This window comes from Podarcis erhardii, assembly GCF_964252035.2.
Source record: "Podarcis erhardii genome assembly, chromosome: 17".
NCBI lineage: Eukaryota > Metazoa > Chordata > Lepidosauria > Squamata > Lacertidae > Podarcis > Podarcis erhardii.
The window spans coordinates 35023187-35050393 of NC_138515.1; the positions used below are offsets into that span (position 1 = coordinate 35023187).

At 45.1% G+C, this 27207-nt stretch overlaps 2 protein-coding genes across 4 annotated transcripts in view; both read left to right on the forward strand.

Annotated features, from left to right (window-relative positions):
- Window positions 1-192: 192 nt before the first annotated feature.
- LOC309332288 (tumor necrosis factor receptor superfamily member 1A-like) lies at window positions 193-23117 on the forward strand. The gene is made up of 10 exons (XM_081845381.1): window positions 193-338; window positions 6153-6354; window positions 10658-10786; window positions 11658-11804; window positions 13842-13923; window positions 14722-14798; window positions 16263-16385; window positions 19040-19077; window positions 19200-19326; window positions 20530-23117. Exons 1-10 carry the CDS (start codon window positions 300-302, stop codon window positions 20796-20798), a joined length of 1233 nt encoding a protein of 410 aa, XP_081701507.1. The 5' UTR covers window positions 193-299; the 3' UTR covers window positions 20799-23117.
- Window positions 23118-26891: 3774 nt separating this feature from the next.
- POLQ (DNA polymerase theta) overlaps window positions 26892-27207 on the forward strand; it is a 40727-nt gene continuing 40411 nt past the window's right edge. For 2 of the 3 annotated variants that reach the window (XR_014152053.1, XM_081844693.1), the window contains exon 1: window positions 26892-27186. Coding sequence is in view for 2 of the 3 variants with exons in the window: in XM_081844693.1 (XP_081700819.1) it covers window positions 27078-27186 (109 nt within the window). In the remaining variant the exon portion in view is untranslated. The remainder of the gene's footprint in view (window positions 27187-27207) is intronic. The other variant, XM_081844692.1, reaches the window with a different exon arrangement.

A 27207-nucleotide genomic window follows, 5' to 3' on the forward strand; every position in this document is an offset into this window, starting at 1 on the left:
GGGAAGGAAAACTGGAGCCGGGGAGGGAAACTTGGTCCTCTCCGTCTTTCCTGGCCCTTTTTACGGCTTCGCCAGCGCCTCTCTGGGGTGACTGAGGGAGCCGGGCAAGGCTGAGCGCGGCGGCCCGGGGGTGGGAAGGGAAGTCTCCTCCCTTTCCCTCCCCGGCTCCGGCCTTCCTGCGCTTTAGGGAACTGGGATTGCCAGGCGAGCGGGTTTCGCTCTCGCTCTCGAGAGGCCTGGTCTGAGGAGACGGAGCGGGGCCTTGTCCGCCGCAGATGCTCTGAGCTGGGCCCAGCGCCATGGCCCCGCTGGGGCTCTTCCCAGTCTTAGTGGCCGTGGTAAGTCAGGAACTCGGGGCGGGGGAGAGAAGTGGGTCAGAAAAAGTCCATGTTTTTCGTGTGACCGGAAGGCCGCCGCCTGTGCGCTGAATTCCTGGGCGAGGAAGCCTGGCAGCGAAGAAGTCATGGGCAGTTGGGTCCCTGAGGCGAAGGCAGCCGCCGCCGCCTCATCTTCCTCCTCGAAAGGGGAGTTTTCGGACTCCCTCCGCCGCTTTTCCTCTGGAAAAAGGTTCAGGAGTCTCTTTGCTTCCCGAAAAACCTCTTCCGCCCTCGGCCCCATTGGCAGGGTGCGGCCTCTCTCTCCATCTAGGGCATGGAGGAGCTTTGTTTGGTTTTGCTTCCTTGCTTTGCCCCACAGGGAATTATAATAATAATTTATCATCTATACCCTGCCCATCTGGCTGGGCTTCCCCAGCCACTCTGGGCCGCTTCCAACAGAACACTAAAATACAAGAACCTGTTAAACATGGAAAACTTCCCTAAACAGGGCTGCCTTCAGATGGCTTCTAAAAGTTTGGTACAGTGGTGGTTGTTGTTGTACAGTAGTCCCTCGGGTTAAGTACTTAATTCATTCCGGAGGTCCGTACTTAACCTGAAACTGTTCTTAACCTGAAGCACCACTTTAGCTAATGGGGCCTCCTGCTGCTGCCGTGCCACCAGAGCACGATTTCTGTTCTCATCCTGAAGCAAAGTTCTGAACCTGAGCTAATATTTCTGGGTTAGGGGAGTCTGTAACCTGAAGCGTATGTAACCTGAAGCGTGTGTAACTCAAGATACCACTGTAGTTATTTTTCTCTTTGACATCTGATGGGAGGTCGTTCCACAGGGCGGGGGCCACCACCGAGAAGGCCCTCTAGTCTGGTTCCCTGTAGCCTCACTTCTTGCAATGAGGGAACCGCCAGAAGGCCCCCGGAGCTGGACCTCAGTGTCCGGGCTGAACGATGGGGGTGGAGACACTCCTTCAGGTCTACTGGACCAAGACCGTTTAGGGCTTTAAAGGTCAACACCAACACTTTGAATTGTGCTTGGAAACATACTGGGAACCAACGTAGGTCTTTCAAGACCGGTGTTATATGGTCTCGGCGGCCGCCCCCAGTCACCAGTCTAGATGCCGGGTTCTGGATTAGTTGTAGTTTCCAGGTCACCTTCCAAGGTAGCCCCACGGAATTGCTTAGTGAGCGGCTCCTGGCAGCCTTCGAAACTCCTCTTGTTCCAGGCGCATTTTGCGACAGGGAGTCTCATTCAAACGCCCGGTTTCCAAGCTCTGGGCGCAGGAATTCGGATTAAAACTGCAGAGTGGAAGGAAAGGAGGAGCTTTTTCTGCCTCCCCACTTCCAGCTACTCTCTGAAGACCAGAGAAGAGACCCTCTTGAGAATACAGTGGTACCTCGGGTTACATACTTAATTCATTCCAGAGGTCCGTTCTTAACCTGAAACTGTTCTTAACCTGAAGCACCACTTTAGCTAATGGGGCCTCCTGCTGCTGCCACGCCACCGGAGCCCAATTTCTGTTTTCACCCTGAAGCAAAGTTCTTAACCTGAAGCACTATTTCTGGGTTAGCGGATTCTGTAACCTGAAGCGTCTGTAACCCGAGGTACCACTGTATTAACAGGGTGGGCAGGGGAAGGACTAAGCCCAGGGTTCCCAGCATGGGTCAGATGCCCCACAGGGGGGCAATTTGATTTTTAAGGGAGGCAATTCGAGAATGAGTTGTTGTTGCTGTTGTTGTTTAGTCATGTCCGACTCTCCATGGACCAGAGCACGCCAGGCCCTCCTGTCTTCCACTGCCTCCCTCATGCTGGTCACTTCGAGAACACTGTTCCACCATCTCATCCTCTGTCATCCCCTTCTCCTTGTGCCCTCCATCTTTCCCAACATCAGGGTCTTTTCCAGGGAGTCTTCTCTTCTCATGAGGTGGCCAAAGTCTTGGAGCCCCAGCTTCAGGATCTGTCCTTCCAGTGAGCACTCAGGGCTGATTTCCTTCAGAATGGATACGTTTGATCTCCTTGCAGTCCATGGGACTCTCAAGAGTCTCCTCCAGCACCATAGTTCAAAAGCATCCATTCTTCGGCGATCAGCCTTCTTGATGGTCCAGCTCTCACTTCCATACATCACTACTGGGAAAACCATGGCTTTAACTATACGGACCTTTGTCGGCAAGGTGATGTCTCTGCTTTTTAAGATGCTGTCTAGGTTTGCCATCGCTTTTCTCCCAAAAGCAGGCGTCTTTTAATTGAGTTAGACCAAGTTAATGGCCTTTTAGGCTTCCTTCACGTGAATAAGAGGTCGCATTTTGAATACGGTCATACCAAATCGGCTCCCGGAAGTGAGCGTTCCGGTTTTTGAATGATTTTCAGAAGCCGAATGTCCGGTGCAGCTTCCATGGCTTCCGATTGGAAGCTCCTGCAGCCAATCAGAAGCTGCATTTTGGTTTCCGAACGTTTTGGAAGTCGAACAGACTTCGGGAAAGGATTCCGTTTGACTTCCAAGGTATGAGTGTAATAAGAATTACCGGTATATGTCACGGGGGAGGGCATCAGGGTTTTAGAGATTCTTAGGTGGGGCATCCCCCCCCCCCAAGATTGGGAACCACTGGACTAAACCATGTGAAAAATGAACATAATATTTTAGTTGCAGTTCGTTCATTTCCAGCTTTGTATTCTTGTTATAAAAAAGCACACCCAGAGATTCTGTTGTTGCGCCCGTAACCTAGGCTTAAGGTGCCATTTAGCTCCTAGCTTTCATATCTCAGTTTCTAACACTGGCTGCTAGGCATGCTGTTTCTTTCCTTCCCCTAACTTTGCACTTTTCTCCTTCTTCAGAACCCAATTATGACAACTCAGGGCTGGCACCAGCATCTGCTATATTCTTTGCGGAGAGAACTTGATAGCACAGCTGGTTTAGAAATGTAGTAAATGAAATATTTTTGACACAAGGCCAGGATCTATTGCTTTGGAACTCGGTAATGGAAAGCTCTTTATTTCCGGCCGAAGTAAAATAGTGATAAAATAATCTAATACCAATACTTCAGAACCAAACTCATGTTGAGGCATGACATGTAACTCTGATTAGGAAGTGAACTCCATTGATTCAACAGCAGACAGAAGTTTAAGAACTGATCAATTCCTGGATATAAAAAGGTCAGGATACGATTTCCAGAATTACAGAATAGTCATAGGAAAACATGTTCCAGGCCCAGGCAGTGTAGGTTATGTCAGGATCAGGTCAATAATTCACATGGGGTCTACTGCTACAGAGCCCTGAGAGCATTTCCAAGTGTCTCACATAATAGCCTTTGTATACCTCCTGGAATTTTCACTTATCTACTGCTGTTTGAGGACATTCTTGTTTTGTTTTGTTTTTAAACCCAGCACTAAGCGAAACCTGACATTATGGTTGCATGAGAACACTCAATGCAGTCTACAAAATAGGGTTAAAATTAGGGAAACTAAGTGTTTGAGAAGCCTTACAGTCACTTCAGAATTTGCATTGCTGTGGTTAGTTTCTTTGTGTGCCACCTCCACGAGAGGTCCAGAGGGTGACAAAGTGAGAACAGGCCTTTTCTGTGGTGGCTCCCTGTTTGTGGCATGCTCTCTCCAGGGAGGCTCACCTGGTGCTTTTGTTACGTAGCTTTAGGCGCCAGGTGAAAACGTTTCTCTTCAACGAGGCCTTTGGCTGATTAACAATATGTGTATCCTTTTAAATGAGTTTGTGGAAGGGAGGTTATTGGTTCATTTTGGTTTTTCTTTTATTATGTATTTTGTTTTTTCATTTTGCAATTTTAATGTTGTGAACTGCCCTGTGATCTTCGGAGGAAGGATAGTATGCATTAATAAATAACAACAATAGTAAAAATAGCAGTAGTCATAACAATGACAATAGACAGCATAGTGCTAAGTGGTATTGCTTTTCAGACCCTGTTTCTTACAACACAGAGAATAGCCAGAATACAGTGGTACCTCGGGTTACAGATGCTTCAGGTTACATACGTTTCAGGTTACAGACTCTGCTAACCCAGAAATAGTGCTTCAGGTTAAGAACTTTGCTTCAGGATGAGAACAGAAATCGTGCAGCGGTGGTGCAGCTGCAGCAGGAGGCCCCATTAGCTAAAGTGGTGCTTCAGGTGAAGAACAGTTTCAGGTTAAGAACAGACCTCCAGAATGAATTAAGTTCTGAACCCGAGGTACCACTGCATAGTTCCCGTCTCACACCCAGCTGCTCCCTACATCTTGACTGCTCATTGGCAGTAGTAACAACATCTCATAGTGGTCATTTACACATTGAGGGAATCTGGGAGGTAAATGGACCTGCTGTCTGCCTGGAAAACGAATATCATGTGCTGCTGGCATCAAATTAGTTGGGGTTTGCTCAGAACTATTAAATGAGGGTAGGGACCCCCTAAGTAACCTCCATGCAGATCATTCTTTGTAGTATTTATCCCTATTGGGGGGTGGGTGGAATGACTGCCTTTTAGTGTTAAAGAACAGGCAAGCTGTATCTCTGATCTTAACACTGTGGTTGTGTTATCTCACTAAGGTTGTGAGATAAAAGGTTCCTCTGTCTGCTTTTTTAGAGACCGCTTTCTGAAGCACACAAAGCACTTGATTTCTCAATCTGATCTACTTCCCAATCAGAGCTGGGTAGGAGGGAGCTGGCATACTTCTTGCAGCTTCTCAGGTCTTCTTCTTCTTCTTCTTCTTCTTCTTCTTCTTCTTCTTCTTCTTCTTCTTCCCTCCCATAGGAGCCCTGGCAGCAAACACATCAATAATATAATACAAACAAAACATATTCTTTTAAAAAAACATTGATTTTTATCCACCCTGATGCATCTATATTTTGTTCACGGACTGATCAGCAAATGTCTGTATTCAGGGTGTATTAAAAAATAGTATATAAATGGGACAGCTCAAAGTGCTAATTGTTGGCAATGTTACTAACTACAGAAGAATCCTTATGTTTCTGTTCCTTGGATTCAGAATCCAAGCAACAATTAGCATTGTGACCAATCTGCGTTATATTGCTCGCCCTTGCTCTAATGTTTAGTTGAGGTTGCACATGTCACATGGAACAGCCATTACCAATCTGAATAATGTTTTCCTAATCACCTGAGAGAGATATTGTACTTTACAATCCATTATGCAGAGGTGAAACTAGGTTTTATTTCACCCCGGGTCAAAGACTCAGTTTGGCACACACACCGCATGCACATTTGCACACACACACAGAGGCTGGGGGCCTCAGTGGTGCCCCTCTAGGGGCTTCACTTGTGGCAAAAAAACCATTTGCTCCCCCAATAGCTACAGCACTGCAATATGTTAAATAATACCGTATTTTTCTGTGTATAACTCGCACCCATGTATAAGACGCCCCCTATTTTTGGGGAGTCCATATTAAGAAAATGGGGGGAGATTGCCCAGAGTTGTTGAGCTTTTTTTGGGGGGGGGACTGGCAAAAATCGCTCACCTGCGCTGCCACTCGCAATAGCTGCTTATCTTCTGTCCCTTCGTCAGCAGAAGACGCCAATCACCCGCCCAATTGATGCATCAGCAGCCAATCCACACCAGCCCTTGCTGCAGTCACCAATAACACACCCAATAGCTGCAGACAATCTCTGGCCTGCAGCAGCTGCCAATCACACATCCCTGCTATGCACTATCTGTGTATAAGACGACCCCAATTTTTTTACCTTATTTTTTAGTTAAAAAAACCCCCCTCGTCTTATACACAGAAAAGTACGGTATTTCGTGAAGGCTGAAGTTGAGCCTTTTTTAAAAATGAAAAGCAGTTTGCTTATTTATTCTTTTTCTTTGCAGGTCAACTTGAACCTCATTCGGACAGAAAGTGGGGGATCATTGCGGGTAACCCTGAACCCTGTTACGAAACCTATCCCTGCAGCAGTTGTGGACAAGGATGCCTTCCTGCACTCCAGCAGTAGACAAAAGAGGGAGGTGGAGTGCGAAATAGGACACTATCTTCACCCAAATAAAACCCACTGCTGCCTTAGATGCCACAAAGGTATGACAGAGTGTAAAACAGAGTAATAACGATGAGTTGTGATTTCCTATTTTTGTGTACCCCTGATTCAGTCAAGAATCCCGTTTTTGAAAAATGCACTTTTTTATTTCCCCCCACTTCAACTCAAATATAATTGCATAGCAGTGAAAAGCAATAGCTTCACTGGAGTATATCAAAGTATGGTATGCACTTGTAACGAGTGAGTTCTTGCAGCTGGTTGGGAACTGCTAGGGGAGACAGAAGGAAGACAGCCTTTTTTTGGCAACAGTTGTGCCCTTTTATCCTATCTCACCAGAAAACTAGATAAATCTAACCTAAAAACTAGATAAAGCTGAGATTCCACATACAATTAGTCTTGGTTTGTGCTTTCCGTTGGGCATGTGGATTGCTGATGGGGCCAGGGTTGGGGGAGTCCCTGGCTATTTGAAATTTAGACTAAGGAAATGTCCGACCTATGCTCTTACCGAGGTAAAAGGTGGTGGTGGTGCTTACCCCACCGTAGCATTCCCTTAAATCCATCCTACTCAGCAACTGTTGGCTATATTTTGATATCAGTAACCAAAGCTTGCTCCAATAACTTTTAGACCTCAGACTGATGCAGGAGTAAAGGAGGAACTGATACTTGGACATTAGTTGCAGTTCTTCCTCCTTTAGCCGCTCAGCGAACGGGTGAATACATTACTAATTTGCATGATTTATTCAAATATTTCAATACAAATGGCTAGCTGTCCTTTTACCACACCTGCCTGGCACACATACCTCTTTTCACACCTGCAAACAACTTCCCTGTGTTCATTGTATATGTTTTCAGAACACAGACAACCGTGAGTGATTGAGCTCAAATCTGCTAGGGGAACAGTTTCTCCTCGTGCCCCTCAGTTTATTCTTCTGGAGGGCAAACTGTTGTACAGCTGGCTAGAAAATAGAATGTTTTCCAAATTGCAGAGCGCAGTATGAGTAACTTCCGTCAAGACAGTAAAGCAACTTTGCAAGGTGTTCTAGAAACAACAGACATGAAATCAGAGATTTTCCAAAATTTAGTTTCATTGAGAAAGTATTATGAATACTCGGTAACTAACTGTGAAGGCTGTGGCAGAGAGAGGACAGAACGAGAAGTAATGCTGGAATGAAGCTGTACAATGGACTGCTTTGGCTTCCGGGCTGTGGGGGAGGATGGAATTGTTTTGGGAACAGAAAAGCTGCAGGGGGAGAGACAGTGGAAATTATTCATTTCCTTCCTTTCTGCATAAGGGTAGGAAGAAAATGGTAGCTTTCTTTCTTATCCTCTCTCAGAGCAGAAGGGGCAGGGATCCTTAGCATCAATTTAAATCCAAAAAGAATTGTAGAATCATAGAACTGTAGAGCTGGATGGGAGCCAAGGGTCATCTAGTCCATGAGTAGGCAAACTAAGGCCCAATCGTCTTCTAAATTCAGCCTGCGGACGGTCCAGAACTCAGTGTGTTTTTACATGAGTAGAATGTGTCCCTTTTATTTAAAATGCATCTCTGGGTTATTTATGGGGCATAGGAATTAGTCCCCCCCCATAAATATAGTCCACCCCCCCACAAGCCCTAGAATCATAGAGTTGGAAGAGACCACAAGGGCCATCGAGTCCAACCCGCTGCCAAGCCCTGAGGGACAGTGGACCGGCCCCCTGCTGGAAAAATTTGCTGACCCCTGTAGTCCAACCCTCTGCAATGCAGGAATCTCAGCTAAAGCCTCCATGACGGATGGACATCCAATCTCTGCTTGAAAACCTCCAAGGATGGAGAGTCTATCCCAAGGGAGTCCGTTCCACTGTCTAACGGCTCTTGCTGTTAGAAGAAGGTTCTTAAGAGTTGTGGTTGCCAGGGTTTGTGGATGCCAGATTCCCCACAATTCCTGGGTCTGATAGGTGTTAGAATTTAATCAATTTTTGGAGTGTTAAAAAGGCTGCCGGACACAGGATTTAGCCAAGTGTTAAAATGCAGGCCAACCAGCTTTCTGCATTCAGGAAATGGCCTGGGAGATCAGTCCTTAACCAAAGGCAAAGGGAAGGTAATGGGCCATTAGAAACGGCAGAAAGAGGGGACTGAAAATGAATCATAGAATCATAGAGTTGGAAGAGACCACAAGGGCCTTCGAGTCCAACCCCCTGCCAAGCAGGAAACACCATCAGAGCACTCCTGACATATGGTTGTCAAGCCTCTGCTTAAAGACCTCCAAAGAAGGAGACTCCACCACACTCCTTGGCAGCAAATTCCACTGTCGAACAGCTCTCACTGTCAGGAAGTTCCTCCTAATGTTTAGGTGGAATCTTTTTTCTTGTAGTTTGGATCCATTGCTCCGTGTCCGCTTCTCTGGAGCAGCAGAAAACAACCTTTCTCCCTCCTCTATGTGACATCCTTTTATATATTTGAACATGGCTATCATATCACCCCTTAACCTCCTCTTCTCCAGGCTAAACATGCCCAGCTCCCTTAGCCGTTCCTCATAAGGCATCGTTTCCAGGCCTTTGACCATTTTGGTTGCCCTCCTCTGGACCCGTTCCAGTTTGTCAGTGTCCTTCTTGAACTGTGGTGCCCAGAACTGGACACAGTACTCCAGGTGAGGTCTGACCAGAGCAGAATACAGTGGCACTATTACTTCCCTTGATCTAGATGCTATACTCCTATTGATGCAGCCCAGAATTGCATTGGCTTTTTTAGCTGCCGTGTCACACTGTTGGCTCATGTCAAGTTTGTGGTCAACCAAGACTCCTAGATCCTTTTCACATGTACTGCTCTCAAGCCAGGTGTCACCCATCTTGTATTTGTGCCTCTCATTTTTTTTGCCCAAGTGCAATACTTTACATTTCTCCCTATTGAAATTCATCTTGTTTGTTTTGGCCCAGTTCTCTAATCTGTCAAGGTCATTTTGAAGTGTGATCCTGTCCTCTGGGGTGTTAGCCACCCCTCCCAGTTTGGTGTCATCTGCAAATTTGATCAGGTTGCCCTTGAGTCCATCATCCAAGTCGTTGATAAAGATGTTATCATGAGAGGGGGCTCTCCCTCAGCTCTGAGATACTTAGCAGAGTCCAAGCAGACTAGAGTTTAGGATTGCAGTTGTGGTGATGTTATTTAGGGATAAGAGATTCCCGTCTGAAAAAAGTCTGCAAGCTGCAGACAGGCAGAGCCATGGCTGGTGTCAGTTTAAATCCCAGGCTGCAGGGAGATTCAAGATTCTCTTGGAGTGTAATGCTGGGAGCCCCTCTATTGCAAGCTCTACTGGTATATATGTGGTGCGGGTGGCACTGTGGTCTAAACCACTGAGCCTCCTCGGCTTGCCCATCGGAAGGTCGGCGGTTTGAATCCCCGTGACGGAGTGAGTTCCCGTTCCTCTGTCCCAACTCCTGCCAACGTAGCAGTTCAAAAGCACGCCAGTGCAAGTAGATAAATAGGTACCACTGTGGAGGGAGGGTAAATGGCATTCCTGTGCGCTCTGGCTTACGTCATGGTGTTCCTTGCACCAGAAGCGGTTTGGTCATGCTGACCACATGACCTGGAAAGTCACCTTTGATTAGACTTAACCTTCCAGGGGTCCTTTACCTTTGTATCATAAGGACATCCCAGTCTGTGCTGTACCTCATTTCCAAAGCATTTCCCTGGGTAAAGCATGCCTGGAACTCCCTGCAATCTCGCACCGCTGCAGAGATTGGAGGTGGCACGCCAAAAATTAAGACTGTATTCCTACTGAAGTCAGTGGGACATACTTCTGAGTTTGAATCCCAGGCTACAGCTGTGGGAGAAGCAAGACTCTCTTGGAGTGTGGTGTTGTTGTTGTTTAGTCATTTAGTCGTGTCCGACTCTTCATGACCTCCTGGACCAGAGCACGCCAGGCACTCCTGTCTTCCACTGCCTCCCGCAGTTTGGTCAAACTCATGCTGGCTGCTTCGAGAACACTGTCTCACCATCTCGTCCTCTGTCGTCCCCTTCTCCTTGTGCCCTCCATCTTTCCCAACATCAGGGACTTTTCCAGGGAGTCTTCTCTTCTCATGAGGTGGCCGAAGCCTTGGAGCCTCAGCTTCACCTCTTGGGGTGTAATGTTGGTTAAAATGCAAGCTGCAACTCCAAGCAGTGGTTTTAGACAGCAGCCTAAGCCACCCCGTAGGAGTGGGTTGGGGAGTGATAAAAAGTAGGGCTGGGTTGAACCTGGGGCATTTTGTATATAAATCACATGCTGTTGTACCATTGAGCTACTGAAACTTTCATTCTACGCTCAACCTTGCATTCCTTTTCTCACTGAATGACTTTTTCCTGCTTCCTCTTGGATAATTCTTTTGCAGGAACTTTCGTTGCACAACACTGTTCAGACTCTGAGAAGGCAACCAAGTGCTCAGTATGCTCTGAGGGTTCCTTCATTGATGAAGATAATAGCTCTGAGCAGTGTCGCGGATGCCGACGCTGCCGTCCAAGTAAGTCGTTTCTCTGTGTGGGTTCATGTCTCTGTGTTGGATAGGGGTAAGCATCAGCGAGGAAATGAAAAAATTACTAAAAATTACATTTCACCAAAAAACGGAATCATTCCTTCTTGGGATTCTAACTGACATTATTCCAAAAGAAAGATTAAAATTATTTTTCTATGCAGTGACGGCAGCCAGGGTATTAATAGCCAAACACTGGAAGGGTGACCATATACCAGCTAGAGAAGAATGGCTACAAAAGCTGAGCAAGTATACTTGCAACTCGCTAAGTTGACTGAAGCCTTAAGGAACAAGTCAAATAAAATAGTCCGGAAAGAAAGGGAATGCCTAAATACCTACCTATCGAGTCAAGGATTTAACAACCAAGATTTGGTTGTGTTTAGAATAAACCTGTAAGTGGGAAAATGTCTCCTTATACCAAGATGAGGAATATGTTGAAATACAGAGAAATTGTTTTAGTTATAGGAAATGAACCACCGTGAGGTTGATGGAAATCAAAAACCCCAAAGTACTGTATAATAAAAAGAGATCGACCCCAGAAGGGTCAGCATCTTGGTAGAGAAATGACATTCTGGGATGTCTATTATACTTACCTTGTTTTATACTTATGTTCTTACTTTTTGCATTTGCTCTGTTTTCTTTATTTTTTATTTTTTGTATTCAGTTGAAATGTTTGTGTACTTTGTTTCGTTTGTATCTGCATAAGAATTCAATAAAAATTTAAATAATAAAAATAAAAAAGTGGCAGTGAAAGGCCCCTGCATTGGGAATGTTGAATATGTGTATTGACTTTAGTTTACTTGTTTCTTGAGCATTAATGGCCCACATAGAATTAACCAACACTTCCTCTCTTTCTGCTTAGCCTTTGGACAAATAGAGATATCCAAATGTACCAGTGAGCACGACACAGTTTGCGGTTGCGGCAGAGATCAATATCAAAGTAGTCACAGTGATGAATTCATGTGCAAGAATTGCAGTGCTTGTCTCAATGGAAGAATCAAGCTGGCTTGTGAGTTCAGTGGGACAGAATCAATGTCTTAAAAAAATGACTTGATGAATAAATTCATTCCTACTAGGAACAGAGACTTGCGCCCCGACAGCAAAGCTGTGCACCTGTCTTTGGTGCAAGCTGTGTGTGCTGGCAAACTTGAATTCCTTCAACTCTCCATGTCCTATAATATTGGTTTTCCTTATTGTTACCCCTCCCTCTCTTCTCCAGTTTTATATACATTGGTGCCTCGCAAGACGAAATTAATCCGTTCCGCGAGTCTCTTCGTCTAGCGGTTTTTTCGTCATGCGAAGCAAGCCCATTGACGGATTAACGGCTTTTAGCGGCTTATCGGCTTAGAAAAAGGGGGGGGGGAGGGGAAAAAACCTGCAGGAACTCGCAAGACATTTTCGTCTTGCGAATTCGTTTTGCGAAGCACCTCCAAAACAGAAAACCCTTTTGTCCAGCGGGTTTTCCGTCTTGCGAGGTATTCGTCTTGCGGGGCACCACTGTATTTCTTTTAACGTGATACGTCCTTAAGACCAGCACCCTTAAAGCAGTATTAAATTTGAATACTGGTGATGGTGATGCATTTATATAGTGCTCTGCATACAGTCCTTAAAATTTAACCTGTTAACTTTCTGAAGATGCTTCTTAAGCAGAGAATGTTCTCTCAAACATGCTTTGTCCTTGTTCTTAACCTCAGCATACACCTGCAAGCACATCTAATTATCCTTCTGCACTTATTCTGACTGCAGGATGTACCTACTCCTAGCTTGGTACAAAAAAACAAAAACACCTAGAAACTTACAGAATATGCCCTTAATGCCACACACGGAGAGCACAACTTTGTCTACCCCTGGCCTAGAATTTTGAGCTCCCCTGCTGCGTTTACCGTATTGGCCCAAATATAAGCCGTCCTTTTCCCCAAAATTCCGACCATGAAAAGTTAAAGTGCAGCTTAAATTCGTGACATTACAATAACTGGCTTTTACGAGATCGCTCCTGAAACAAACATACGGTAAAACGGAACAAAAACAATGCTTTATTGCCAATTTGCAAGCTCAAGACTGTTCATTTGCCATTTATGGGTGTGAGTGACTGTGGGATTATAGCAACTGAATTGTTATTTGCGATTTTAGCAACTGTACGGTAACTTTTGCAGGCTTTAATCAAAGGCTTAAATTGGCTCGGAGTTAGAATTCTACTAACAGCAGCGATTTTCAGCCTGTGTCCTAATTTGAAGGGAGTGGTTTATATCAGGTATTGTTTTTTTTCTTCCCCACCCTTTTGAAGCTGTGGCTTATATTCGGGCCAATGCTGTAATTGTGAAATTAAATGGAGAACAGATTCTTTCTCTTAGAACCATTCTGTTAATTCACCCGTTCTATTTTCGCCCTGCAGAGGGCACAGTTAAATGTGTTGACACAGGAGATCTGTGATCAGGACCTCCTGCAATTTGTTCCTAATGTAACAACAACACTGGCCCTCATTCAGATCAGGAGCATAGTGCTGGGAAAAGATGCTGGCTCCTTCTCATGTCCTCTGATTCTTCTTCTCTAGTGCTGTTTTCTTGATTAAAATCCCATCTCTGAAGCTATTGTTTTCCCCAAGAGGAAAAAATACGCAGGTTTTGTCTGAGAACCTGTTATGTCTCCGCCTGTAAATTGGCCCCACAGTTATCAATGGGAAAACCACTGCATATGGGAAGTGTTGATCAGATTTTGGCACCCTACTGCTGTTGTTGAATTGCCTTTAAAGCCACAAGTGATCCTGAAGGTGGAACTTCTGCATCATATCTAACTTGTCCCCAGATAATAAACACCGCTTAGGTGCTACTGTGTTTGAGTGAGATCCAAATCACTGAAATAAAATATCTCCTTCTCTCACTTAGAGTGTATCTGAAGAAGTGTGCATGCACACGAAAGCTCATACCAAGAACTAACTTAGTTGGTCTTTAAGGTGCTACTGGAAGGAAAAAAATTTTTATTTTGTTTTGACTATGGCAGACCAACACGGCTGCCTATCTGTAACTTCTCACTTGCCTTTTCTTTCTAGGTACCAAATTCAGTGACACAGTATGTGAGTGTCGCGCTGGATACTTCCTCCAAGAAGATGAAAACAAGTGCTACCCATGCAGCAGCAGGTGGGGGGAAACCTTGTTATCTGCATTTTCTCAGTCACACAGAAAGTGACCCATAAGGAAACTGGCCCATAAGGAAAAAACCCAAAAATACAAAGTCTGTATAAGGCCACACCTTTATTACACCAACTGAAATGTCACAGAATAGTCTGCAAGATCCTGACCTCCCCAGAACTCTCCGTTCTCCAAGCAGAGTGTCAAGGGGGCAATGAAATAGGAGGAACTTTAGTGCTATACAGTGGTACCTTGGTTCTCAAACTTAATCCATTCTGGAAGCCCGTTTCAAAACCAAAGCGTTCCAAAACCAAGGGGCGCTTTCCCATGGAAAGCAATGCAAAATGGATTAATCTGTTCCAGACTTTTAAAAGCAACCCCTAAAACAGCCAACTAACATGAATTTTACTAACGAAAGCATGGATCCATAAATGAAAGCAATAAACGATGTACTGCAGCCACACAATCAATCGGTAGCTGAACTGGGTTCCACACAGTCACAAAAAAAGAGCCACAAAAACAAAAATGCAAAATAAATAGCAAAAACAGACAGACCTCAGTGTAACACTCAAATCGGAAGCACAGCACTCAAAACAGAAGTGTGGCACTCAAATTGGAAGCGTAACACTCAAAGCGAAGCACGTTCAGCTTCCGAAAACAGTTCACAAACCGGAACACTTACTTCCAGGTTTGCAGTGTTTGGGTTCCAAGTTGTTTGAGTACCAAGGCGTTTGAGAACCAAGATACCACTGTAAAGTAGTATTTGTCTCCTGTGCAACTGAGACCCACTTTTTCCTATTTCAGCTGCAATGAGAAAGAAGAATGCAAGATGGACTGCGACTTTTTTGATAAAGCGATAAAGCCAGAAAATAACCCACGTAAGTTCTGGAATAATACTTGGACAACACTCCAGGTCTCTCTCTTTAGCCCTTGATACAATCCACAGCAACAACTTTTACCAGCTCTGCTTCACACCTCAATTGTTCTTGCATGGCTGGCAGAGGCACCAACTTCCAAGGGAGAAAGGGGGTGTGTGTGATGTCATGTGATGCGTGGTGTCAGGAAGAGCCGGACTCATGGGTGTAGCAGTTGCCTCCCCTAGATCAAGTAAAACAATACAAATACTTAAGTAACTGACCAACCACGTCGCTTCTGCCCTGCTTAACAAAAGTCCTGCCCCCTCTAACAAAAATCCTGGCTATGTCCATCGCTGGGGTGGAACTGAATGCAGCTGGTCCTCCTCCTCCTGTGGGATCTGCTTCCTTATTCCTTCCCCTCCAATTCAGGAGGAGGAGAAGAAGCCAGTCACTGGAGTGCCTCTTCCTCCCACTTTGAACATGGGGAGGGGGGTCCCAAAGGGCTTGGCCCCTAGGAGAGGGCACGCCTGATGACTGGAGAATGTCCTTGAACTTTGACATCATTTACTTGTGTGGATGGAGGATAGAGAGGGGGTGTCTAGAAAGAAACCGACAGAACAAACGTAAAATGTACATTTGTTACTCCACCCATTTACGCCTCTGGCGCCATCCACTGTTAGCATGTGACCCCCCAGATGCTTGCGCTTGGACTACTGCAATGCGCTCAATGTGGGGCTACCTTTGAAGGTGACCTGGAAACTGCAATTAATCCAGAATGCGGCAGCTAGACTGGTGACTGGGAGTGGCCGCAGAGACCACATAACACCAGTCCTGAAAGACCTACATTGACTCCCAGTACGTTTCCGAGCACAACTCAAAGTGTTGGTGCTGACCTTCAAAGCCCTAAACGGCCTCAGCCCTGTATATCTGAAAGAACGGCTCCACCCCCATCATTCAGCCCAGACACTGAGGTCCACCTCCGAGGGCCTTCTGGCGGTTCCCTCACTGCCAGAAGTAAGGTTACAGGGAACCAGGCAGAGGGTCTTCTCAGTAGTGATGCCTGCCCTGTGGAACATCCTCCCATCAAATGTCAAAGAAAGAAACAACTGTCTTACTTTTAGAAGACAAAGGCAGTCCTGTTTAGGCAAGTTTTCAATGTTTGATGTCACTTTTTTATTAATATTTTGTTGGAAGCCGCCCAGAGTGACTGGGGAAACCCAGCCAGATGGGCGGAGTATAAATAAATAAATTATTATTATTATTATTATTATTATTATTATTATTATGCAGAAGAGATTGCAGACTTCAGGCTGAAAAAGGTTCCCTACTCCTGCTCTCTAATACCTGACATTGAATTCACTTTCCAGTCATTGATCTCCACGCCACATTTGCCTCTGTGCTCTAGCTATCCTATCCATCTCTTCGCACCTGTTTTCCTATCCTTCCAGACCCTATCATCTATATTATGCTTATTTTTCCTTACAGATCAAGCACTTCTCCTCACTGTAATAGTCATTTTATTCGTAACTGTCTGTGTATTGGTGTTGGTGAACATACTTCGCAAACGATCCTGTCAGAAGAGGTTCAGCTCCACTTTCTGTCCATATGGTGAGTATATCACTTGCCTGTTGGAGGATCCAGATTAGGAAAAGTCTGTGGTTTCAAAGCTGAGCAAGGGGAGACTTGCAAAGGGCTTTAAGGCAGCTCCCATGCTCCTGTTTTTAACCTCTGGAAGCACAAACAGGAGCAGCGTGTGCAGGGTGACACGCTGCCTTAAAGCCCTTTCTAAAAACTCTCTGTGAGGCAACTGCTCCCCTTATCCTTCAAATATTGGAGAGAGCAGGTGGGTGGGGAGTATGTGGGGAACTTGCAAATGCTTTGAGTCCCAGCGCTCATGCTTGATCCTCCAGAGGCTCAGATGGATGGCCGAGGGTGGTGGTGCACTGTCTTATAGCAAAATCTTTTTGAAGCAGCCTCTTCCCCTTCTTTCAGTGAATGGTCAGCAGAATGACTCCACCGTGCCCTAGAGCTGCCCAACTGCTTGCTCTAGTGTTTAAAGGAGAAGAGGGGGGCTGCTTTAAGGAGCGTGGGTCCCACCCCAAGGACTTTCCCTTTGCAAAGGTGCTTTTCAAAGCAGCTCTGCTTTAAGCAGGCAGTTCCCACATAAGCACACAGCTTAAACCTGTGGCCGCCATGGACACAGTGACACCTTTGAGAACTACTTTCTAGGCCCCTGTGGTGATCTCGCCCCTTTAAGACTGATTTATGGGAATAGGTTAGAATTTAAGAAATAGTGAGCTTACATACAGCTGTCTCCCATTAAGGCTTCAAGGCCGGTGTCACAAGGTAATTGGGTGGAAGAGGTGAACACCCATGGTCTAAGTTCCCATAAAATCTGGGTTGGTGGGAGCTCACGCCAGTAAGCCTGGCATCTATTTGGGCTTTTGACAGCATCTTGTTCCTACTGAGATTTAAGTTTGAGCATTTATGTTAATTAGCTGGATAAGTTAGTGTTTGTTATTTTCTTCCCTTCTGAGCAATTTTTAATCTCTGCAATTATTTGCTGTTTCTCTCTCTCAGAGTTTTGTTTCAGTAAAGTCAGTGTATGATATTATGAAATTTGGTCTGGTCTGAGTTCCTGAACCCTTAAATTTTGACCACGCTTTTTGGAGCAAGGGTCATCCACTGCAGCCCCTGCTGCTCATTGATGCAATTTTCATAATTTCATAAGATGATGAGATCGGGTACCTTTTTCTCCTTTAAAAATACATGTAGTGGATAAATTAGTTGAGAGACGGACAGACAGACAGACAGACAGGTTCTTTCCCATTTTCTCATTCAGTTCTAAGTGCTTCTCAAGGCTCAGATTGACAACTGAGCAGGTATCTAGAAAGTAGGAGGGGAAGGGGAACAATCTGGTAGACTGAATGGAGGAAAACAGAGTAAGAGGGCTGAGAGGGGACAAGAGAAGAAATGCAGGGTGCCACAGAAATTGGGAGAGAAAGAGAATGGAGTGTCAGAGAAAAAATTCGCAAGTGGTCGCCAGTAAAACAGATCTTCTTGAAATTGTAAAATTTTTCCATGGGTTCCCTTCCCTCCCACTTCCATCACCATCAAATCACAGATCAAGTGCTCTCCAGCCCTGATATGAATCATAGAATCCTAGAGTTGGAAGAGACCACAAGGGCCATCGAGTCCAACCCCCTGCCAAGCAGGAAACACCATCAGAGCACTCCTGACATATGGTTGTCAAGCCTCTGCTTAAAGACCTCCAAAGAAGGAGACTCCACCACACTCCTTGGCAGCAAATTCCACTGTCAAACAGCTCTTACTGTCAGGAAGTTCTTCCTAATGTTTAGGCGGAATCTTCTTTCTTGTAGTTTGGATCCATTGCTCCGTGTCCACTTCTCTGGAGCAGCAGAAAACAACCTTTCTCCCTCCTCTATGTGACATCCTTTTATATCCAAAGTACATTTGGAACCTCATAATGTTTTTAAAACTATCATCAAATCATAGGCCACTTCTGTTTGTTGGTGGTCTTCGTGCTATGTAAAAAAAGCTATGAAGATCCATGAGAATCTGTGCCTTGTATCAGTAATAATAAAAATAATTTATTATTTATACCCCGCCCATCTGGCTGGGTTTCACCAGCTACTCTGGGTGGCTCCCAACAGAATTAAAAGCACAATAAACCATCAAACATTAAAAACTCCCCTAACAGGGCTGCCTTCAGATGTCTTCTAAAAGTCAGATAGTTGTTTATTTCCTTGACATCTGATGGGAGGGCATTCCATAGGGCTGGCACCACTACCGAGAAGGCCCTCTGCCTGGTTCTCTGTGTTCTTGTGGTGCTGGCAAGCACAGGATCTGCCATCTTTACTGTGCAGGCTACCCAAGTAAGCTTTAATTTGATGTGCTTTTGGTGGGGCTCCAGGTAAAATCCTGCAAAATCAAGAAGATCCAACATTTACCCAGACCTTTCAAAAATTCCAAAAAGTTTGGCTTATGACCCAACAGGCTGCAATGCCTCCAATATCTCTGTAGCCTAGGTATACGTACTCCAGTTCCTTTAGTGAAGTGAATATAAGCAGAGCTCTGGTCTTCAACACAACCCTGGCTGTTAAATGCATCCAGGATCTAGTAGCTGCCACCATTTGTGTTTGCTAAAGAATCATCTAGCTGTCTATTAGCTTGACAATAACAATAAAGCTAATTTTTTCTTTTGATGGCTGTAAAATAATTTATTCTGGGATTTTTTTCAGCTTCAAATCTGCAGCCAACAAGTGAACCTTCCCCAGAGGTAAGTTGTTGCAAAGGTTTCTAAAATTCCTCTAAACTTCAGGATTGTTTGCAGTTTATGGCTAGCTTTCTTATTTTCTAAGTTCAGCCAACTGCATACTTGACGTTTCTCTTCTTCCTTAGGTGGTAGAGAAAGGAAAAGGCATATTTCTGGAACAAAACCAGACAGACAATCTTTTGCCACTGAAAGCCACACCAGCTGACCTCCCAGATTGTGTAAGAGTGGCAGGAGAAACACAAATCTCGGATCGTGAGTGCATCTTAATTTCAGAAATAAAACGTGGGCAGCGGGAGGAGGGGAAGAATATGTGAGTTATGTGTGCATTGCTCCTATAAAGGTGTGTTTGTGTGTGAGAGAGAGGGGGGGGGACTATTGCCTGAATCAAAAACCCAAGAAGGTGCTAAAATCCTGAATTTGAATGTTACAAAGAAATCCAGAAAAGCGGAATGCCAGTTGCTGAGAACCTTGTGGCGAAAGTGCTGCTGTACTTAGATCTTGTTTGTGGGCTTCTGGTTGTCCACTGTGAGAACAGGATTCAGGAACAGAAGCACACTTGCCTGATCCATCAGAGCCCTTATTTTCTTAAGTGCAGCTATCTGGTTATATGGGGCATTGCAGATTGCTCATGTTTCACTACAGTGGTACCTTGGTTCTCAAACTTAATCAGTTCCAGAAGTCTGTTCCAAAACCAAAGCATGCTTTCCCATAGAAAGTAATACAAAATGGATTAATCCATTCCAGACTTTTAAAAACAACTCCTCAGATAGCAATTTAACATGGATTTTACTATCTAACGAGACCATGGATCCATAAAATGAAAGCAATAAACAATGTATTGCAGTCACACGGTCAATCAATCAGTAGCTGAACTGGGTTCCACGCAGTTACAAAAACAAAACAAAAAGAGCCACAAAAACAAAAACCCCCAAAATAAATAGCAAAAACAGACAGACCTCAGCGTAACACTCAAAATGGAAGTGTGGCACTCAAAAAGGAAGTGTAACTCTCAAAACGGAGCACGTTCAGCTTCCGAAAAAGGTTTGCAAACCGGAACACTTACTTCCGGGTTTGCAGTGTTTGGGTTCCAAAGCTGTTTGAGTACCAAGGCATTTGAGAACCAAGGTACCATTGTATTTCACGTTTGTCATACAATGAATGTGCTATTAGGGAAACATGGCTGTCTCAGAGAGCAGTTTTTCAATAATAGGGAGAATGGAAATAATTTTTGTTACTGACAATTTATACTACGCTAGGGTTTCCTAAACATGGGTGTTTTTGGACTACAACTCCCATCATCCTTAGCTAGCAGGACCAGTGATCAGGGACGATGGGAATTGTAGTTCAAAAAAACAGCTGGCGGCCCAAGTTTGGGAAACCCTGACACAGACCAAATACTGAGAGCATAACTCTCACAGCATCACTTGATATCTCCTTTGTTCCTTTTACCCCTAGGTCCTGAAGTTTTGTACGCTGTGGTGGATCAAGTACCGCTGACCCGGTGGAACGAATTTGTGCGGCGCCTGGGGCTGAATGAAATTTCAATAGAGAGGATTTATGCCGAGCATCGGCACATTCGAGAAGCGCAATATGTCATGCTGAGACAATGGAGGCAGCAAGCAGGCCATGGGGCCACTGTGGAGCGCATTTGTTATGTCCTCAACCAAATGGAGATGAGTGGCTGTAGTGAGACTATTCAGGAGGTCCTGTCCAACCTGCCTTAGATGTACTGCATCAGTACTCACTCACACCAAGCACAATCACCTCTTGGTGACTTGTAACATCATGGTGGATTGTGTGTTTGAATGTGCCATTGTGCCATAAACAGAACTTGTAGCTGTATTACCTCCAACACAAACGTTTTTTTTCAATGGAGTAAGCTCACTGTGTTCCATTCATAAACATATGTGTCTGAAACAGGTTCTTCTGCCCATCCCTGCCAAGTCTAGGCCCTCCTTTCAGAGGGCTTATCCACTCTTCCTTTTGTCCTACTGCTTCCCTCACCCAGCGGAAACTGCTCTTTAGCTAATAATTGGAGCAAATGGCAATCTGGTTTTCCGCGGTTCTTATCTATCTCTTAAAGAGTGGGTTTTCTTGGAAAGGAGAGGGGCAAACGGCAAACCACTTGGACCCACGCTTTCTAGGCATGGCACAAGCAGAAGCGTGTTCAAGCCCAGTTAGATTTTGGCCTCTTCACTTGCTTGTCACCTACTTTATTATTCTTTTTTGTAGAGACTGAAAAGCGACTTAATCAAGTATGTTTCTGAGCACAGTTCAAAGTGTTGGTGCTGACATTTAAAGCCCTAAATGGCCTCGGCCCAGTAGACCTGAAGGAGCGTCTCCATCCCCATCGTTCAGCCTGGACATGGAGGTCCAATGCCGAGGGCCTCACTGCGAGAAGTGAAGCTACATGGAACCAGGCAGGGGGCCTTCTCGGTAGTGGCGCCTGCCCTGTGGAACACCCTCCCTTCAGATGTCAAGGAAATAAACAACTACCTGACTTTTAGAAGACGTCTGAAGGCAGCCCTGTTTAGGGAAGTTTTTAATGTTTGATGTTTTATCGTGTTTTTAATATTCTCTTGGGAGCTGCCCAGAGTGGCTGGGGAAACCCAGCCAGGTGGGCGGGGTATAAATAATATTTTTTTAAATCAAATGTTCTACTTTATAGGATTGTGAGAATGTATCTTAAATGAATACTCCCAGCCTTTTCTGATTGATCCAGGACTCTTTCAATCCCAACCAGTTTGAATGTGTGTTGGGTTTTTTTTAAAAAAAACAAATGTATATATCCATTTTCATATATTTGTGCTGTCTCTCTTTCTGCCTCCCACGAGGTCTTCAGGGCATGCGTACACTACAGACATCTTGGTTAACTGTGGTTCCTTTTGTGTATGGAGCATTGGGAATTGTCATTTGGAGCACTAACAGACAATTTTAGCTCGTGTAAATTGGCAGGAAGACATTAGAATCAAAGAATCGTAGAGTTGGAAGGGACCCCGAGGGTCATCTAGTCCAACCCCCTGCAATGCAGGAATCTCAGCTACAGTATCCATGACAGATGGCCATCCAACCTCTGCTTAAAAATCTCCAAGGAAGGAGAGTCCGCCACCTCCCAAGGGAGACTGTTCCACTCTTACTGTCAGAAAGTTTTTCCTGAGGTTTAGTCAGAATCTGCTTTCTTCCAACTTTAAGCCATTGGTTTGAGTTCTACCCTCCAGAGCAGGAGAAAACAAGCTTGTTCCCTCTTCCATGTGACATGTGACTATCATCTCTCCTTTCAGTCTCCTCTTTTCCAAGCTAAACATACCCAGCTCCTTCAACTGTTCCTCATAAGGTTCAGCCTTTATAGAACTAGCATAAAAAGTAGCCATAATCTTACTCTAAATCTTTGCTTGTCCTTCCCACCATCATATTCTTTCTCTCTTCCTTTTTTAAAAAAAATTAAAAATCCAATATTGTGGGGACATTTGTGCAACCCACCAACGGATTCTAAACCACTAGCTGAAAACAATTTTAGGCTGCAATCCTATGCACCTTTGGATAAGTTCCAATGAACATAGTGGGACTTACTTTTGAGTAAATGTGCACAAATTTGCACTGGCAGTTGGCAAAAATTGCACTCTTCTGGACAGCGTAAAGTTAATGAAAGTTAGGAGGAAATATTTCAATCAGAAATTCAGTAGAGGTGCTCCGGCATAAATAGTATTTGTTGGTTGATTGGCGTCTCTCTGTCTGTTTCAAGAGACAATGGAGTGTGCCTCCGGGGGTGAAGCCTGGGCAGTGTGTATGGAGGGTCTGGGAATGGCAGTTTTTTCTGTATATATTTGCCATTTGGGTTAAGTAATGCAGTTAAGTATTTTGTATATACTTTTGTTGTATCTTTGTGTGACCCTTTTTATAACTGAGCAACCAAGTCTCTGGCAAAATACAGCCAGACGAATGCGCTTTGTTTTATATTTTCTTGAACACGTTTGTTCATTCTACACTATAGATATAAATGCCTAAATTTGTAATACAAATAAAAACCTGAAAGCAAAAGAGAAGCTGTTTTTCCTTTCTTTTTCCCAACAAAAGCCCATGAGCAAAGAGAGACAAATGCCTTTACTCAGCATCCCCTTTCATTTATATCACACCTTTTCCAGTATTCCAAGTTGTGTGTTTGTGCTTCTCTGGCGATCCCTCGTAGCCAAGTAAGATTTTCTTCCATAAGCACAGTTTTAACAATGAGTCCGTAAGTGACTGTGGAGGCCAATTCTGGATCCACATGTCCTTCCACAGTGGGAACATAGGTTTCCGGGTGGGAGTTGATCACGGTGTGGATTTGCCAAGCGTGCCTTCCTCTTAGCACGTTTCTCCCTTGCGTCCTGAGTTCAAGTGTCTTTCATTTTTTTCAATAAATAATCTTTATTACTTTTCCAACAATTTAAACACTACAAAAAAGAAGAACAATACAATACAATACAATACAATACAATACAATACAATACAATACAATACAATACAATACAATACAATACAAAACACTATATAACACTAACACATTAAACTAACAAAACAAAACAATTTAAAACACATCAAATAATTTCAGTATCTTAGCTTTCATTCACTTATTTCTGCGACCTCCTCACACCTCCCTTTTTGTATTCCACTTCTGTTAATTGTTTCAGCAATTCCTTTCCATCTTCCTCTGTTTTCTATCCTATAATTATCTTAGCACATTCTAACCTTATTTTTTCCTTTAATACTCTATTAATCTATTTATACTTAATTCCTTATAACATTTCTACTAAAGCCATATAACTTCATTCCAACATCTTTCTAACATTCCTTAATTTTACAATATTTCTGTAGATAATCTTTAAATTTCTTCCAATCTTCTTCCACCATCTCTTCTCCCTGGTCTCGGATTCTGCCAGTCATTTCCGCCAATTCCATATAGTCCATCAACTTCATCTGCCATTCTTCCCGGGTGGGTAGATCTTGTGTTTTCCAATACTTTGCAATGAGTATTCTTGCTGCTGTTGTTGCATACATGAAAAATGTTCTATCCTTCTTTGGCACCAATTGGCCAACCATGCCCAGGAGAAAGGCCTCTGGTTTCTTCAGGAAGGTATATTTGAATACCTTTTTCATTTCGTTATAAATCATCTCCCAGAATGTCTTAATCCTTGGGCATGTCCACCAAAGGTGAAAGAATGTACCTTCAGTCTCATTACATTTCCAACATTTATTATCGGGCAAATGGTAAATTTTTGCAAGCTTGACTGGCGTCATGTACCACCTATAAATCATTTTCATTAAGTTTTCTCTTAGGGCATTACATGCCGTAAATTTCATACCTGTGGTTGAGTTCAAGTGTCTTTCAAAGCCCATGATACCTTTGGTAAAGGCTGTTCTCCAACTGGAGCACTCGCAGGCCAGTGTTTTCCAGTTGTCAGTGTGTATAATACATTTTTTTAATTTGCCTTGAGACAGTCTTTAAACCTCTTTTGTTGACCACCAGCATTAGGCTTAAGAGTGCTGGAGGAGACATACAGTGGTACCTCAGGTTAAGTACTTAGTTCCGGAGATCTGTTCTTAACCTGAACCTGTTCTTAACCTGAAGCACCACTTTAGCTAATGGGGCCTCCTGCTGCTGCTGCGCCGCCGGAGGACGATTTCTGTTCTTATCCTGAAGCAAAGTTCTTAACCTGAAGCACTGTTTCTGGGTTAGCGGAGTCTGTAACCTGAAGCGTCTGTAACCCAAGGTACCACTGTAGTTCTGTTAGGCAGTCCAAACTCCATCCTGCATCCATGATTACAGAGGTGCATCTGAAGCTGGCTTGGATGTGCAGCTTGAGACAGCAAAAGCCCATCAAATCTCAGATGATAGAGAAAGCCTAACCTTTCATCATACTGAGAGCCAGTGGTGTGGTGTAGTGGTTAGAGCAGTGGACTCGTAATTTGGGGAACCGGGTTCGCAAGGTGTCAAGACCCTAATCCTGTCAAATCACTCTGCCAAGCCTTTCCTCCGGGCAATGCCAGTACATGGACCATTGTCTCCATTGTCTTCTCATCACCGGTACTCAGGATGTGCTTATCTGCGCATATCTCCAGCTCTGCATATTCCCCCCTCCCTCCTCCATATGTTAATCCTGTGTAACCCAACCTCTTCTTAATGTATTCATGATGTAATCTGTGTAACCCAACCTCTCTTTAATGTATTCATGATGTAACTGGGATGTATTTTGCACTGTATTCTGGGACATGGAGGGAAATTTCAAAAGTTCATGTCACCGCTTTCTCGCGGTTCAATCTCGCCTTGAACCTGTTGCGCAAGAAACTTGGATCTTTTCCATCTTGCTCCTGTCTCCAGCTGAGCTCATTTTCCTCCGCAGGGACCCGCGGACTTAGTCTGACCAACTGGGTGGCAGAGCAGCCTCGCACCCAGATTTTACCGTAACAGACCCATCACACTACAGTGGTGCCCCGCAAGACGAACGCCTCGCAAGACGGAAAACCCGCTAGACGAAAGGGTTTTCCGTTTTGGAGGCGCTTCGCAAAACGAATTTCCCTATGGGCTTGCTTCGCAAGACGAAAATGTCTTGCGAGTTCCTGCGGGGTCCCCCCCCCTTTTTCTAAGCAGCTAAGCCGCTTCTCAGCTGATCCGCTAAAAGCCGCTAAACCGCTAATAGCGCTAATCCGCTAAGCCGTCAATGGGCTTGTTTCGCAAGACGAAAAAACCGCTAGACGAAGAGCCTCACGGAACGGATTAATTTCGTCTTGCGAGGCACCACTGTACTTTGAAGTCTCTCAGCCCCACTCACCTCACAGAGGGTTTGTTGTGGGGGAGGAAGGGAAAGGGGAATGTTATGTACTGAGTCGAATAGGATCCAAACTGCAGCAGTCTGATTGGTCCTAGAACAATGGGATCCAAAAGGCAGCAGTCTGATTGGTCCTAGAACAATGCAGCAGTCTGATTGGTTGGCAGGAACCACCCAATCATGCTCCAGATAGAAGTGAATCCACAACCTGATTGGCTTACAGTAGAATTCCAGAATTAGCCAATCATGTGCAGCCCATTGTGTAAATAATGTATATAAAGCAGATACTTTGAGGGGACTTTTATTCATTCCTCCTCACCCCTATGAGCTGAATAAAGAGCATGAAATCACTTGGCGACTCTGAGTCTATTTCAGGGAATGTGAGCCGCTTTGAGACTCCTGAAGGGGAGTGATAAAGCGGGATATCAAGTCCAAACTCTTCTTCTTCTTCTTCTACTGTACCGGAGGCGGCTCCTAAGATCCCCTCCCAGGCCAAAGCCAGCGCCCATTTGCACAAAGTAGCCCTCCTGCCCTTCCATTCGTTTGCATGCAAACTGGCAGCACTTTCAAATGCTGTTTGCATCCGATCCCTTCATCCTCCGCTCGGTTTCCCAACATACGATGTCGGACTAAAATTTGTTATTTATACCCCGTTTGTGCTGCTTCGCATTCTACGCCTCGTGGGCTAAACCCCTTTCACGGAAGTGCGGACCCAGAGAGTCTTCTCTCAACGCCCGCTTTTCCCTCACACTCGGGTCCCCCGATGGTGTTGGACTACAACTCCCATCATGCCTAGCTACCGGGACTAGTGGCGAGGGATGACGGGAGTTGTAGTCCAAAATCATCTGGGGACCCGAGTGTGAGGAAAAAGCGGGACCGGGTGACTTTCTGGGTCCGCGGTTCCGTGAAATGGGCTTAGCCCACGAGGCAAAGAAGAAAGGCCTGCATTCGGGGCGGCCCTTTGCTGTCTCCCTGTCTTTGGGAGTTGCTTAGGCCGGGAGACGCAGACGTTGCCCGTGAGGCCAAACGCCCCAGTTTCCCGCCACTTCCTGACAGGAATTTGGCCGCCCGGTGTCGGGCTGAAGGGAAGCGAGGCGGAGCAGCCGCGGCCCCTGCCGGCCTCTTTGAATCCCCGCGCGGGAAGATGGCGGCGGCGGCGGCGGCGCTGGCTTAGCGGCAGCCGGCGAGGGGGGCGGGAAGATGGCGTCCTTGTCTTCCCCTTCGCCCCGCCGAGGGGCTCTGGGCGGCCTGGTGCTGAGCCCCCCGCCCGGCCTGGGCTGCTCCCCCCGCCCCAGCCTCGGCCCTCCAGGTAAAGCTCGGAGGCGGCTCC

What these genes read in the sequence shown, in the direction of transcription:
- LOC309332288 (XM_081845381.1), top strand. Translation starts at nt 300, where the DNA reads ATGGCCCCGCTGGGGCTCTTCCCAGTCTTAGTGGCCGTG. An exon ending in AACAAGTGCTACCCATGCAG is followed by an intron (nt 13,924 to 14,721) that starts CAGCAGGTGGGG and finishes TTTTTCCTATTT; the next exon opens with CAGCTGCAATGAGAAAGAAG. An exon ending in CTCCACTTTCTGTCCATATG is followed by an intron (nt 16,386 to 19,039) that starts GTGAGTATATCA and finishes GATTTTTTTCAG; the next exon opens with CTTCAAATCTGCAGCCAACA.